The 15,238-nt window shown below is 39.7% G+C and overlaps 2 protein-coding genes across 2 annotated transcripts; both read right to left on the reverse strand.

Moving 5' to 3' along the window:
* Window positions 1-40: 40 nt before the first annotated feature.
* On the reverse strand, window positions 41-2,902 carry gnpda1 (glucosamine-6-phosphate deaminase 1). The gene is made up of 7 exons (XM_028008032.1): window positions 2,786-2,902; window positions 2,389-2,516; window positions 1,373-1,474; window positions 1,105-1,287; window positions 825-1,009; window positions 540-714; window positions 41-292 (listed from the first exon to the last, which is right to left on the reverse strand). Exons 2-7 carry the CDS (start codon window positions 2,510-2,512, stop codon window positions 234-236), a joined length of 828 nt encoding a protein of 275 aa, XP_027863833.1. The 5' UTR covers window positions 2,513-2,516; window positions 2,786-2,902; the 3' UTR covers window positions 41-233.
* Window positions 2,903-3,780: 878 nt separating this feature from the next.
* Window positions 3,781-15,163, reverse strand: hspa4b (heat shock protein 4b). Its single transcript, XM_028008987.1, has 19 exons — window positions 14,861-15,163; window positions 13,508-13,565; window positions 13,158-13,298; window positions 11,773-11,895; window positions 11,064-11,163; window positions 10,814-10,947; window positions 9,787-10,031; window positions 9,623-9,699; window positions 9,377-9,528; window positions 9,171-9,277; window positions 8,951-9,084; window positions 8,200-8,384; window positions 6,622-6,717; window positions 6,224-6,379; window positions 6,021-6,146; window positions 5,804-5,911; window positions 5,597-5,716; window positions 4,417-4,578; window positions 3,781-4,339 (listed from the first exon to the last, which is right to left on the reverse strand). The coding sequence occupies exons 1-19, from the start codon at window positions 14,965-14,967 to the stop codon at window positions 4,133-4,135; spliced, it is 2,538 nt and encodes an 845-aa protein (XP_027864788.1). The 5' UTR covers window positions 14,968-15,163; the 3' UTR covers window positions 3,781-4,132.
* Between the last annotated feature and the right edge of the window lie 75 nt (window positions 15,164-15,238).

Raw genomic sequence — 15,238 nt, forward strand, 5'->3', positions numbered from 1 at the left:
CTAAGTGGAGCTGGGGAAATCAACCAAGCCACACAAGGTATATAAATCACGCATTTTATTACAAAGAACAAAAATGACACGAGGCTGACAATCATTTGAAACCTGACCGCCCGCACTGCGCCATTAAAAACAGAAGAGTAGATGTTCACCATCATCTCTAGCTGGAGTTAAAATTGTAAGAGAAATGATTGGAGTGTATTTTTGTGATATTTTGTCCCATGTAAGAGGTATCTTCACTTCTTCTGTTGGGATGGAAGTGTTTCCACTAGCCTGTTGTGCACATGCATCATCCCTGAAAAAACAAGCAAAATTCAGCAGATTTTGTGATAAAACCTTTGAAAAACATTTAGTCACATTACAACTAAAATCTGTATTTTTTGGAATGTTACATTATAGACCAACACAAAGTATCGGGATATCTAAAGTTCATCCAGTGAGTCTCTTTTTTTCCCAATGCAACCGATTTCACGATTTCTGCTAATCTAAATACAAACCGTTTATGCATGACAAGCGAAATATGCATTGTGGTTTTGGCGTACCTTTGAAGTACTTGACAGTCTTAACCCGCAGCTCCAAGGTGGCATCTTCGTCACATACGAAAACAGTCTGCGGGTGCTGCTGGAAGGCCGACACCGTCCACATGTGATTGACACCTTCTTCTATCGCTTTGTACAAAGCAAATGCTTTGTGTCCTCCAGTGATAAGGATCATGACCTGACCGGAAAGAAAATGTGACCACAGAAACCACGGCATTCAGTCACTGATCATCAGGAAGACCCCAAACAGCATGACGAATATATGTGCTGTTGAAATTAGCTCTATACCTCTTTTGCATCCATGACGGTGCCTACTCCCACTGTCAGGGCCATGGTGGGAACTTTAGAGAGATCTCCATCAAAGAATCGAGCGTTAGCCATGATTGTGTCCTTTGCTAGCGTCTTCACTCTGGTCCTGGAAACCAAACTTGACCCAGGCTCATTAAAGGCAATGTGGCCATCAGGTCCAATCCCTGCAACAAAATGTCAGGATTTATCTTAGTTTCATCTTTCTTCAACCATGACACCATTAAACAAGGGATTAAAGTGTTTTGCTATCAAGGCTGACCTCCAACAAACAACTCGATCCCTCCGGCCTCTTTTATCTTTTCCTCAAAGGACTTGCACTCTGCTTGAAGGTCAGCTGCATTTCCATCAAGAATGTGGGCGTTTTCTGCTCTTATGTCGATGTGCTTGAAGAAGTTGTTCCACATGAAGGAGTGATAGCTCTCAGGGTGATTTCTGGGAAGACCTGTGACATGGGTTCATGAAAATGTCCTCAACAAAATCACACAAAGAAGCCCTCGAAGCTGAGGTAAACGGAGATCAGCACTTACCAACGTATTCGTCCATGTTGAAGGTTTTCACAAACTCGAAGGAGATTTCTCCATTTTTGTAGTATTCGATCAGCTTCTTGTAACATCCTAAAGGAGTGCTTCCTGAGGAGAGGAGAGGAGAGGAGAGGAGAGAATTTGTTAAATTGACAATGGAAAGCAAAATAAAAGGAAGTCCATAACTGTATTTAAGTCTTTAAAAGTTGTGATGCTTTCCAACAAACAGCATTCTGTAGAAGAAGAGGTCAGGAAAACCATTGTTGATCCTTTGTCTTTGTCTTCCGGCAAAACACTAAGTGTGTGGGGGGAGCAATACTCCATATCCTAAATACACCAGTCCCATACTGAAGTATAGTGATGGCAGCATCATACTATGGGTACCACTATTTGGATCATAATTTCTTCCTTTAATTATTTTATTTCTCCTTCTACCACCAAATTCTCCCAATAAATCCCAACAAGTTTGTGGTTGATAAAAATTGGGGAAAATTAGCGCAGTATGAATATATTAGCGAGGCTGAAATGCAGAGCGCATCTAATTTACATGTAATGGCTTCAAAACTGTGTCAACAAGGAAAATCACATCTCCTTTCAATATAATAACCACCCTATTAATCTCTGAGCGTTAGTGTGTGACTATATCAAATACAAAATAGATGCTTTAATACTTTTTAAAATTATTGCTGTGACCTACATATTTTCAGTGCTGCTGAATTATCTTTGTATCATCCTATCTTACTGAAACCATTATGCAAGTGGGTGTTAACTGGATATTTTGTCCAATGGAAAATACAAATTGCAGCGGATTTCGTTTCTTCTTCCCCCCCCCTGCCATGTTCGCATTTTTATAAAGACCAACTAAATCCCTGTATCTGACTCTGAGTCAGCAGATATGTGTTGGTTAAAAAAAAAAGCAACTACAGTACTCTGGCTGATTCAGTGCTTCATATCGGGATTTTAATAAGGAAAAGAAAGAAAAAAAAAAGACCAGAACATGGACGCTTTCTGTTTCCGCGTACCTGTGGGAAGTCCTAATGTGAAGAACTTATTGGGTCCAGGTTGGAAATGTAAAATCTTGTTTCTGATGTACTTTGCAGCCCACTCGCTTGCCTGGTCGTAGTCATTTAGGATGATCAGCTTCATCGTCCTGCAGGAGAAAACAGCGACAATTTCACCATTAAGACGAAAACTTCAACAACGAGGCAGCTCTGCACACACTCCTAAATTAGACTTTAGACTCATCAAAATAACCCCATCATTCAGCAGAACTGCTTCATTTATCACTGTGTGTCTCTTTAAGGGTGGGGGGCAGGGGAGGAAGTATCGCCACGACTTTATCGCATTCGTTTGCGCAAATCTGTGTTAACGTCCAGACATAAATTAGTTATTAGAGTTAAAATAGTCCACATTACTTACAGCCTTCAGATGTCAGTCGGAACAACAGCAGAGTGCGGGTGGGTCACATGACTTCCTCGGCGTGAGCGTCGGCGCTGCCTACTCCAAAACCAACAGCCTCTTAAAGCTGAAGCGTCGTGATTTAATTTGAAAAGTGTCATTTTTTGGCACTTTTATAAAATGATTTGAATGATTGTGTAAAACGGACCAAAAGCCATTCTCTCCTCACAGCCCTTTGTTGCAAATTTGTCACACTCCACAAGTTCTGGGATTTAATGAGGTAGCTTTGCTGTACGGTCTTGATATTTCAGGCTTTCTTCTTTTTAAAATAAGCTTAACCTCAGTCAGATTGGATGGAGAGCATCTGTGAAAATCATTTTTTAAGTCTGTGCTTTGATCCAGATCCTTTTATTTTGTCTCTGCATGGATGATTGCGGTCGTTGTCCTACTGGAGAGTGAAGCTCTGCCCCGGTGTTAGAGCCTCCTAACAGGTTTTCTCCTTTCCCACCAACTTTGACCAGTTTTTAAAAATATTTCCACTGCATGATTCTCCCACCACTATGCTTCACTGTGGCGAGGATGATTCAATGGTGATGTTTCTTTAATCTGATTTTATTTTATAGTGTTATATTAATTATTTTCATTTTGTCCTTTAAAATTCAGAACATTACACATACAATTTTGGTCTGTCTGATTTTATAATTTTTAGATATGAAATTATATCAAAAACGTTACTTTTGAGTAATTTTTTGGATGGCTAGTTTTTACATTTGAGTGGAACTATGATGAGTACTAATGTTTGGGTGCAGTATCCACCTCTGGGTGCAAAGACCATTTGCAGTATATGTATTAGTTCACATTCATATTCTTTCTTCATTCAGTATCAGATTAAAGATGGGAGGTATCTTCCACCCACCTATGCCACACTGACTTGCAGTTCTCAACAGAAACAATAATTCTCTTGGCATCAACCAAAATCAGAACATTTTTCTGTCTTAAGCATGACAGGGCTAATGTTGGGAGAGATTTTCAACCACTTTATTAAAACCAGGTTGTGACACAGACCAGAACAGTTACAGAGCACACAACAGAAATAAATACCATCATGTGTACAGCGCTCATTATCAAACAGAGTAATTGCAGCTGGCTTTTGATTTAGGTCATCCAGAAGAAGAGAGGGCATGCTATGTCAGATAGATGTGCCACCATGAGCTGGGCTCGGTGTGCTCACCGCCCTGCCTGCTTTTTCACTGTCCAAGTGCAGTTCCTGAAACACGTCACCAGCTCTGATAAACGCCGCCAGGCCGCATCTCAGTCTGACTCAACCGGCCCCTGTTCAGCGTAGCTTCAGGAGGCGTTTGGGCTGTTTTAGTCGAGGTCCATGTCAGGCTTGGTCTCTGTAGGTTCTGAGGTTGGGTTGCCTGTGTTCTCAGCTGCTCCCTTGTCTGTAGTTTCCTCCTGGGCCTTCTCCTGGCCGTCGACGGGACCGTTCTGCTCTGCAGGTGTTTCCTCCTTGGGGACCTCCACCTTTGGTTTGGGCTTCGTCACAACCGGGTTACAAGCAGAGAACAGCTCCTATAAACCAAGAGAGGGGTGTTAGAGAGAGGATGGATTCTCACATGAATATAATAAAGGGCACAGCAAAGACTCACCCTTGTTTTTGCTTTAATGTCTTTCACTTTAACAATGGGATCTACAGCTAGGCTCTGCTTGCTTTGCTGGTTCATGCTGCTGTTCATCCAGATCATTGCTTCGTTGTTCAGTTTGTCCACTTTGGTGACGTCTGCCTCATCTAAATGGTCGTACTGCTCGTCCTGGAAGCACAAAACAAGAATGAAGTTACTCACTAGTGTGTAATCAATCTCCAAATAATTAGAGCTGTCACTATTCATTATAATCATTCATACTTGCTGTAATAATTTAGACACATCTGCATATTTAGATGTCATATTCATAAAATGTATCTTTTTCTATTTGTTAATCTTTTTCTAAAAGTAAAGCTTGTTTTCCTTCAGACTTTTTTGTAGCTGCTCTCATTGTGTGGACTTATTTGTTTCTGAACAAACTTGTCAGACAAATGTGCAAGTTTTTTGTGCACTACAACAACTAGAGCGGGGCATAATATGCAGAAAAGACAACATCCAGGAGCTACTGATGAGGCGACAGAAACAACAAAATCAGCAAAAGATTTTTTAAGCTCCTAAATGCTCAGAATGAAGTTAAACAAATGGTCGACAGCTGCGTTTTCCACTGAATACAGCTGTTCAGGTTAAAAGGCAAATCAGAAAGCCTAAATAAGAGTAAGATAAAATTAAATGAAGCAGACTGCTGTTTCTTAAAGAAATGGAACACCTTACAAACTGAAAGTGCAATAAGGACCTAGCACTTAAAGTAAAATAAAAACTAAATAAAAAACAAAAATGCATGTAAAACTCAATTAAAAGCTATGCTAAGGAAATATGTTTTGAGTTTTTCTTTCTGAATTGCCTCTAAAAATTCAAAGCAGAGCATTAATAGTTTTTTTGTTTTGTCTCAACTTTTAGGTAAAATAAAAAATTAAAAGCAAAAGGAACTTAGAAGGTGCATACTCATTGATCTCACACTGCAAACAGCATTCATTTGTTTAGATGGTAATGTATAAAAACCTAACTTTTTTGTATCATTTTTATTTTTAGAAAATTTGTTAAAGCCTACGGTTTAATTTAAAAGTAGTGTAAGTCTTGATAAGTAGTAATTAAATGTCCTATTTAAGTCTTTCCAAGACTAAATAGATTTATAGTGAAAAGCTGAGAAGAGAAGAGAAATAAGTCTTAAAAATCCTTCTGTCATTACCTTCATTTTGAAGGCCTCCACAAATTTCATGTACATCTGAATTTGTTTCCCCAACTCTTCAAAAGCTTTGGGTCTCTCTTCAGCCTCCATAAAGCGGTCCATGATGGGCTGCCCAAGTGTCTGCAGAAAACAAATCAGTTTAAAACAATAAGTATATATTTCAACAAGATCCTCGATGTGAACGGACGCTAACCTAATCGTAATTACCTTCAGCTCTGCGAGCTTGTCAATGTAAACTTGTTTGGGTTGGTCCTCTCCGTCTTCATAAAGCCAGTTTTCAGTGTCCTCCAGCTTTAATGACAAAGCGTCTCGATCCTAAACAAATAAAAATATAATTACTAAGAATCTTTGCAGGACAATAAGGCACATCCTGAAACAAATTGTGCTATGCTGTGGAAAAAAGTGGTGGTGATGATTTACTCACAGACTCGCTGACGAACTTCTCCAGCATGCCGTGCAGCTTGTCCCTCATGTCGTACACGTACTCCTCCACGTTATTCTTTGCATCGTTCCTCTCCTTCTCCAACTTGTCTTGCATGATCATCTTTCCCTGAAAACACAGAACCACCAGATTTAAAAGCTGAACATGGCTGCGCTCTCCCATCTAGCAGCTGAAGATGTAGTTACCTCGTTCTCCACAAACAGGTTGAGCATGTCGTTTGCTAGCTGCCACTGTGGACTGTTCTCAATGGGAAGCTCCAGCACTTTTGTTTTGACTTTGGCCTTTTTGGCTTGTGGTGGCTGGTCTGACTTTTTCTCACCTTTGTTCTCTTCTGTGCTCGTCTAAAAACAGAGAAAGAAGAAGAAAGTAGATTTAAAACATCACATATCCCTGCAGATATTTACAGGCTAATTAGGTGTTTGTAAAAATTAATATAGAAAAACTAGAAACATGATGAAACAAACTGATAGATCTTTAAATATGAGGCTCTTATGCATCATTTCATCTTCTAAAATACAAAGTAGGGGATGCAAAAGTCACCTATTTTAATAAATTTGTATTGCATAGAAAAAGAGCATCTTACCTCCATTTCTTCGCTTTCATTTGGCGTCTTGTCATCTGTTTGTTTCTGAGCATCGCCCTGGGCCGACTGTGTTTCCTGATCAGTCTGCATCTTAGTCTGAAGACACAAACATGCAACATTACTTCTCAAAAGAAGGCGGCACAGCAAAGATGAAATGAGTCAAAGTTTTCATATCAAGCTTATCGTTGGGCCCTTCGTTCAGTCAGTGCCTCGTTAATTCAAAAAGCAACCCAAACCACTTTTTAAAACACATGTTTTTAATTTGTAATCTCTTTTATAGACCTGCTGCTCAGTCTGAGAGTTAGTCATGTAAAATATGGCTAAACATTTCAAATTCCTACATGAATATCACCCAAACATTCTGAAACTCAAAAAATGTCATGGAAAATGGTTCATTTGTTGAGGATTTTGCAAGCTCAATGTTGCCCCCTGCTGATCGTAATGTTTAAGGTTTCAAATGACAATAAACTGTCCAAAATTATTTGTACCTGTGGCAGATTTAGGCTTCATTAATCAACTAAACTTACTATTAGAATTTATTCTTCTCACTGAAAAGGATATAGTCGTTTATCAAAATATGATGCAATGATAACAAAAAGAGAAACTTTTTTGTTTTAATTCAGTTAAAATTGTAAGAGTCTATGGGAAAATTCAAGCTTCCTTTCTTCAGTTGCTCTAGTCGACCCGTGGTCACGGGACGTTGGTATTCACCCGCACTTTTTATACAATGGAGCAGACCACCAGGCCACATCTCTCCCGTTTTAGAGCACATACCCACCGGGGTCTCCATTACCTCCATGGATTACATGTTTTGTTAAATTAAGCGGTCACAGAACTAGCACCACCCTTTTTTAGCATGGCCTCTTTTGTGAACAACAAGGTTGCAATTTCCATCTAGGAGTTTTAGGCATCTGACAATCTTTGAAGTTACTCAGTGAAGAATCATAAAAATGTACACAATTCCTTGCCATGTCTGATAAACGTTCCTCAAAGTATTCACGTCATCTACAAAGACAGGATAGTGGAAGCGGACTAGTTGAAGTCTAATATCAAAATTGGTTTTGTTGTGTTTTATGCATTTCTGTGTTTTATGCATTTCTGCATAAAACACAACACTTTGCCCAGAGGTTTGTCGAAATAGTAAGACTCGGGCCGGATGTTGAGAGAAGGAGAGGAAGATTCCACCCTCCGGAAACAATGGCGCAATTTTCGTCACGCGACTACATCAAGAGTACATTTCGACACTTTGGCTGAAGTACGGGAGAGCCTTAAGCCACACAAGCCTGCCTGGCCTTTGCAAAATCCCATCTGGGGAAAGAGACAACTTTTGGGCCTGTCAGATAATAACAGTGCTTTTGCCACAATGATGTAGCCTTCATCTATAATAAGACAAAAGAGGCATTAAACCCCTAGAAAGCCATCTGTTACTACCTTGGCTGCTGTTATAGCTAATAAAGGTTTTTCCATTGAATCCAGACAAGGATGTGAATTATTTTGGATATTTAGACAAGAGTAGCTTTAAGATTTAAAGAAAATTTCAACTACTTCTGAGCAACACCAGTTCTTTAATTGCAGTACCTCTCCATCTTTGTCGGACACCTGCTCAGTTTCCATGGGCTCCTCTGTCTCATCAGACTTCTGCACTTCAACCAGGGAGGCGCTGGAGACGCTGAAGATGCCGTGGATATTCACCCGGACCTTGACCTTCACCTTTGAGCTCTCACCTGTTGCCTGTGGGACAACCTTCTGGATCACAAACTGACCTGGAAGAGAAAATAAAAAAAGTTTTCACGCTTGATAAAAAAAAAAAAATGTGAGTGAAAAATAGGAAATGTAATGTTTCTACAATTTTCTTTTTTTTTTACCCCTCCAGGGGGTCTTTTTGTGGGCTCTAGTGTCCCTTATATGACAGTAGACTGACAGGAAAGGGGGAAGGAGAGGAGGGAAGACATGTGGCAAATGTCGTCGGGTCCGGGAGTCGAACCCGCGACGGCGGCGTCGAGGACTCAAGGCCTCCAAATACGGGTCGCGCTAACCACTACGCCACCACGGCACGCCCCATGTTTCTACAATATTTTATGTTTTCATGGAAAATATTACTACAACAATCAGGTTTTAAATATGGAATTTTCAGAAATACCAGACAGAAAAAAACAGAAGAATTGATTCAATGAGTGAAGAAAACACAAAGAAGAACTTAAGCAAGGAAATAAGGAATGAACAAAGAAAACTTTTAGACAATGTGATAGGGAGTTTGGGAAAACTTTCAGTCTGCATGACAGAATGTAGGACTTTATCTCAAAGTCTTTCAAAAGTCTGGGTTTCTCACCAATGGTAGGATTAGGATATGGCAGCTCATTAGGACTGCAGTAATAGGCCTCCAAGGAGAAAGGCTCCTTCCGGTAGAAGGTGAGTACTTTGGAGAACGGTGCTGCATGGTTCTTAGGAAACACCTCGCAATCACTGAAATAACAAATACAGTCTACGTTAAACAGGAAACTCAAGCAGAAGAAATCAACTTAGGCCGATACTAGTCGTTTTTATCTCACCTTAGACCTTCCTCCGCAGCCGAATGCCACTTCAGAGAGATTGGATAAGGGACGACGTCTGTGATGGAAAATTCCCTGACTTTGAAGGCAGGAGACAGTATTGCACACTGTGGGGAATAAAGATTACCTCATTAGTTTCTCTGGTGACACACTGCACTCAAACAGAAACAGGTCGAGACCAGCTGCGAATGCTGGGCGTAATGTACCTGCAGGGCACATCCTCTGGCCACTGCTTCATCAGCATTCAGGGTGGTGTTCAACTCCTTCCCAAAGAATTTGCTGATCCTTTCTTTGACGGCTGGAATTCTGGACGCTCCACCAACTATCTCTACTGCATAGATGTCTTCCTTTTTCAGCTCTTATCAAAGAAAAGGAAACAGTTTCAAAGTCATTGTCCTGAAGCTAGTCAGGCAGGTCAGCGAGGGAGTTAAAGTCAGTGAAATTTTACTCACTGGCTTGTTCCAACAGGCTATGCAGAGGAGGTTCGACTCGGGCCAAAATATCAACACACATCTCTTCGAACTGACCCCTTTGGCAAGAAAACGGGAACATTACATAAGCGGTGAAGACACAAACAATGAGCACAAGCAGGAGGAAGCGTCTGTTGTTGGTCTACCTGTTCATGCGTGCCGATACGTCGATGTCGTTCATGAAGCACTCAATGTTCAAGGGCAGGTCAGAGGAGTTGGCGCTCATCAGTTTCTTCAGTTTCTCACACTCCTGGTAGAGCCGGACCAGAGCCCTGGGCTTGGTCTTCACATCCAGTTTGTACTTCTTCCCAAATTCTTCGCAGAAATGCTTCACCAAGACTTCGTCGAAGTCCTTTCCTCCCAGCAGCTGATCGCAGGCCGTGGCGAGGACCTGAGAGGCGGTGAGATGTTTGTGAGAATAAATTAAGCAGGTAGTGAAGAACCGATCAGAATTTCACAGGCTTGGTTTTTGTAAAGCGTCAATATAAATAGTAATGTAAGATGATATCGAAACAGCATTGAAATGAGTTCTTTCTCATCTTCCAGTGGTTAGAGGTTATTAATTATTCATACTAGGAGGAGATGCAACATCTCACTCTGTATGAGAGAGCAGTTGCTGTAAAACAGGTTTTTATTAGTATATAAAAAAAGATCTTTATTACAGAGTTGGCATTAAAATATAACATTAGGAGTCATTTTGCCGAGCATTGGATATGCACCAGTTTTGTGTAATTGATGTGTATTATTGATGTGCATTATGGATCCAGCAGGGTCCATAATATAAAAGGTTTGGAAGGTCAAACAATAAATAGAGCAACTCTACTGTTCTCCATTGTGCTGAAAGTCTTGATCTCTCTCACTCTCTCTCAGCCTGACCAGTTGATATGTCTCAACAATGCAGGTTCTTTTTAAAGAGTCGCGCATCTTGGTGCAACTTTATATTAAATACCTCACAGATACTAAAAACTTTATAATTCAGCATCAGCTTCCAAACTAAAGAGTGGCATCCTCGGTGTGACCTGGGAGTGTGTGGTACATTCACTGACCAGTAAAAGAAAAGATTTCTTTAAGCAGCCAATCTTCCAGTTAAGAGTGACGGCTGATCTGATTATGGTCAACTAATTGAGAGCTAAATATAAAGAAGTCACAATGGGTGTTTTGTAGAATCCGTACCTTGAGCTTGCCCTTATTAAAAGCACACACTGATGTCTGATATCCAGAGTGGCCCAGGTCCACGAACACAACATTCCTGGCTTTCTCCTCGGGAGCAGGGAGATCCTGTTTATAAATCCCATACGCCAATGCAACTGCAGGAATAAGAAAATGGTAGGTGAATTACAGAAAATAAAGGCTGAAATTATAATAGTGGATCAACTCTACTAATACAGGAGATAACTACCTGACCTAAAGTCTTATTACAAACCTGCAGTGGTTTCATTCATAAGCCTCAGGCAGTTTAGTCCAGCAATCTGAGCTGCATCTATCACCGATCTCCTCTCAGCATCGGTGTAGTAGCAGGGAACCTAAACCCAACAAAAGAGCATTTAAAGTTGCATAATGCTGGTAAATTAACCAAATCTAACATTTGCATTATTTTGACTAAAAACAGCCTACAGACTGGCTTGTATCAACCAGTCAAGTGTGAATCACTATAATTCAACATCTGATTATAATTAGACTTAATTTCTTCCATGCAAAGCTGCCTTTATTTTTGTTGTGTTTGTTTGAACAGGTTGCTCTAAAATCATATTTCCTTCATCACACATCAGCTCCAAGAACTTTATTGTTGCTCTCTTTTTAAGTTTTAAAAAAAATAAGTTTTACTGTTGGGATTAGTTTTAAATATGAAGTTATTTTCATGACAAAAATAGATTATCATTGTAATAGAGATACTTTATTTCCCTTTGCGATTAATGAAGTATTTCAATTTATTCATTCATTCATACTACCTAGAAATCATAAGCCCTTTACCATTGACATAACCAATCTAAAAATTCTCATGAGAGCTTACCACTAAGACCCGAACAAAACAGGACAACAGACCAGACTGTGGTAAAAGTGAAAACCTCCAGACAAGTCAAATCAAGTGGAAGAGCTGAAGTGGAGTAATGGGTGTGTCAGTGGAAACTTACAGAGACAACGCAGTCTGCCACGGGCTTCTTCAGCGCACCCTCAGCCGTCTCCTTCAGCTTGGTCAGCAGCATGGCAGTGACCTGCTCAATGCTGAACACCTTCTCCTCCTCCATGTACATCACCTGTGGTAACAGAAGTACAACCGCATGACATTTCTTTATGCAACTCCGATTAAAGTAAAGAGTGAGTGATTCCAGCTGAAGATGTGCCATGAAAGAAAACTTCAATTAAAACAGTAATCAATTTGTCCAAATGCACTCCTTAGTTTTTGGTTTTTACAGCAATAATGTTTATATAATACACCACTGTGAGCTGAGCAAAGGTGAGCCTGTTGTGGCACTAATGTGTCACAACTCCACACAGTACAGGTGCCGTAAGCAATTTCCACGTCTAAGAGCCGCTGAAATCATCAGCGTTATTGCAATATTTACTGTCTACAATATCCACATCACAAAGGAATGCTTACATGTAATCTCTGGTGGGATACTGTATTTTAACTGTCAAGCTTCAAACAGCCCTTAATGTCTACACATGATGCATATTTTTAGTGGTGAGAGTGAAAAAGTGGTCAGGACAGGGTTTAATGATAAAGAAAGAAATGAGTCAGCAAACTGTGGGTTGTTCACAGTTTTCAGCACCAATATCCCATTTTCCTGATATCATGCAGCCCAACAGAACCCAAATGAATCACTTGTATAAACACATTGGTCAGAAGAAAAATCACCTTTTCATCACTTTCCTCTCTAATGCTGTAACCTGTTCTGCATGTGACAATAATCTCCTGTATTCTGTGAAAATCTTTTAAAAAGAAAAGAGAGCAAAAAGAGAAGTCTTTTCTTCCAGAGAAAACATCTAGGCCGAGCTTTTCCCAAAATTCTGTGGAAGAATGTGTTATGGTCTAATGAAAACAAACTTGAACCTTTTGTCATAATTGTGGTAATCTATGCCCAAAAATCACATCATTAAAAAAAAATATTTATATGTATATAATAACTGACCTGAAGGAAAACACTTGTGAAATGGAATAGTCAGTGTTTAGAACGTCTATAACGTCGCAGGAAGAGGACAGAAAAGCTTTTAAATGATTTACTACGGTTTCATTTTTGACTAACAGGAGTGCAAATACTTTCTATTGCCACTGCAGCTGAGGCTCAATAAATAGTCATCTGCTCACAATTATTCACGTCATGAAAGTTAACTAGATTTGGAAATGACCAGAAAGTCTCTCAATCATTCAGTGAAGTATTTGTCCCTCTATTCAAGATTTACTACTTTGAAAACAAAATGTGCCGATACTGCAGAAAACTCAGAGAGACTGCGAAGTGGAATTTGATGAAGAAATATAAATAAAAGTAGACGTGGCTGCCTCTAGGTTTTCTCTTACCTTGATGCCTGTTGTTCCTGTTGGCATTTGTGCAATGTCATAGACCAAGCTATTTTTGAGGGACTGCACATATGGGTCTGAAAAGGCTCTGCCGTGAAACCTCTTGAATCCTTGGACTGTATTCTTGCAGTTTGTGACGACCTATCACACAGAAACAGTAACCCGCCGTTAGCCCTCAGAAAATACCGAGCTAGGACATTTTTAGCTTTACTGTTATTCTTTGTCTGTGCTGGATAGCGTGTCTACTGTACCCATGTCCAGTATCGTTCTCAGTCCCCTATAGAAAAACTAACTTTTTTGTCACTTGAACAATCATGTGCCGACCGTCTCCAGAGTTTAGTAAAACATACCTGACTTTTCGCAGCTGCACCAATAGATCGATTCCGGGGTCCAAATGAAACACATGCTCTACAATGGAAAAAGAAGACATTTAATTTCCCCTAAAAACCTTTATTTTTATGTTAAAAATACTAAGCATGGGCTGGTTATTTATAAAAATTTTGAAAGTTGTGTTGGGTAAACTTGCTAAAAAAAATCTATGATGCCATTCCTATGATGTGAAGTCCTGGTAAAATGACAGAAGAAAGAGCCAGAGCGCCCCGAGTTATTTTTTCTGAACGTATTGATTAAAGAGTAACGCAGTACAGCCCCCACCCCTGTCTTGTTGCTTTACAAATTCAGCAATTTGTAAATTATTCTTGTGATACACATTGGATCAAAGAGTAAAAAATAAAGAACAGGGGAAGGAGTTTGTGTGCATCAAATACTTGAAAACAACTATCTTACTTGACATAGTCAGATCTTGATGACCCCAAAGTGTTTTTCCTCATTAAAAATTATTTTTTTTACAACTTTCTTCTGGTAATATTGTCTTTATTCTACTACTATGACTATATTCTTATTGTCACTTTGTTCTCATAATGTAATGACTATATTCTCGTAATTAAAAAAACATTCATTACATAAATTTTCTCAGTCTGGTCCTAAGCAGTTAGAGTATTTTTTTGTTCCAACGGAACAAAAAATTAATTGTTGAGACAATTCAGACTGTAGCAAAACCCAAAAAAAACAATTACCACTAAAGGAGGCAAGAGATTTTAGGCAAAACACCCAGGCTTCAAGATTACTATAAAAATTTATTGGCTTGTGTGTGTTGTGTCTTATAATTGTGCAGTAAATTTTTTTTAAACGACTCATGTTCATGATTTAATTATTTGCAGTCAAATCCTGCAAAAAAAATATTGTTCACTCGTAATTTTCCCTGTGCAAACTGGACGGGTCTGAATAAAAAACACAACGGACTGAAAGCGGGGTTTGAGAGACGGATGCAACCGGCCTCCTCTCATCATGTGCTTTATGCCTGCATCATCTGATTGGGCCTGTCAATTACATACCAATCTTTTATCAAGAACATACGCATTACTTTAAGAGTCATAGATAATATTTTAATAAAGGTAAGAAAAGAAAACCACTTCTTTATAGGCCAATACATTCGAATTAGCTAGCGTTAGCTTTAGCACTCACATGCCTCAACATTTCCTGTTGTGAAATCGGTTAGCATGCTAACTAGCCATGTAGCAACATTAGCTGCATACATTGTTATTAACTTAAAAAAATATCCAATTCATTTATGTTTAGGACGTATACACGTTTAAGCAGCACGACTAAAACCCATAAATAAATGTTCAAGTACTTGTACTTACGGTGTACACCGGTCGCTGTATTCATTAGCGACAGTTTCAATCCCTCCGGCTCTGGCTACTGCTACATAGCAGTTCATAAACCCGACGTCAAAACCCACAACGGACATATTTTCGTTAACTAGCTAAACCAGTTCAGAGAGATAAGGAGGAATTACAAACAAAATCAATAGTGCTAATAGTAAAAGTAGCAGCTCTGGTGGCTTTCAGTCAACAGATGTAGATCCACCCTTGCTCTTGTTCCATGAAACTAAGCAGCAGCAGCATGCGGTGCGCCCGGCGGATCTGAGTGAGAGCATTCAGGAATTTTCTGACAGTTCGTCGACCAATGACGTTTCACTGCAGAGCCGCACTAGAGTCCGCCAGGGTGCGCCACCTACT

This window comes from Xiphophorus couchianus, chromosome 23, assembly GCF_001444195.1.
Source record: "Xiphophorus couchianus chromosome 23, X_couchianus-1.0, whole genome shotgun sequence".
Taxonomy (NCBI): Eukaryota; Metazoa; Chordata; class Actinopteri; order Cyprinodontiformes; family Poeciliidae; genus Xiphophorus; species Xiphophorus couchianus.

Coding starts and splice junctions, on each gene's coding strand:
- gnpda1 (XM_028008032.1), bottom strand. CDS start 2,512: ATGAAGCTGATCATCCTAAATGACTACGACCAGGCAAGCGAGTGGGCT. Junction 715..824: donor CCGTCATGGATGCAAAAGAG/GTATAGAGCTAA, acceptor CTTTCCGGTCAG/GTCATGATCCTTATCACTGG. Junction 293..539: donor GACTGTCAAGTACTTCAAAG/GTACGCCAAAAC, acceptor TTGTTTTTTCAG/GGATGATGCATGTGCACAAC.
- hspa4b (XM_028008987.1), bottom strand. CDS start 14,967: ATGTCCGTTGTGGGTTTTGACGTCGGGTTTATGAACTGCTATGTAGCA. Junction 13,299..13,507: donor GTGCAGCTGCGAAAAGTCAG/GTATGTTTTACT, acceptor TCTGTGTGATAG/GTCGTCACAAACTGCAAGAA. Junction 9,529..9,622: donor TAGCCTGTTGGAACAAGCCA/GTGAGTAAAATT, acceptor TTCTTTGATAAG/AGCTGAAAAAGGAAGACATC.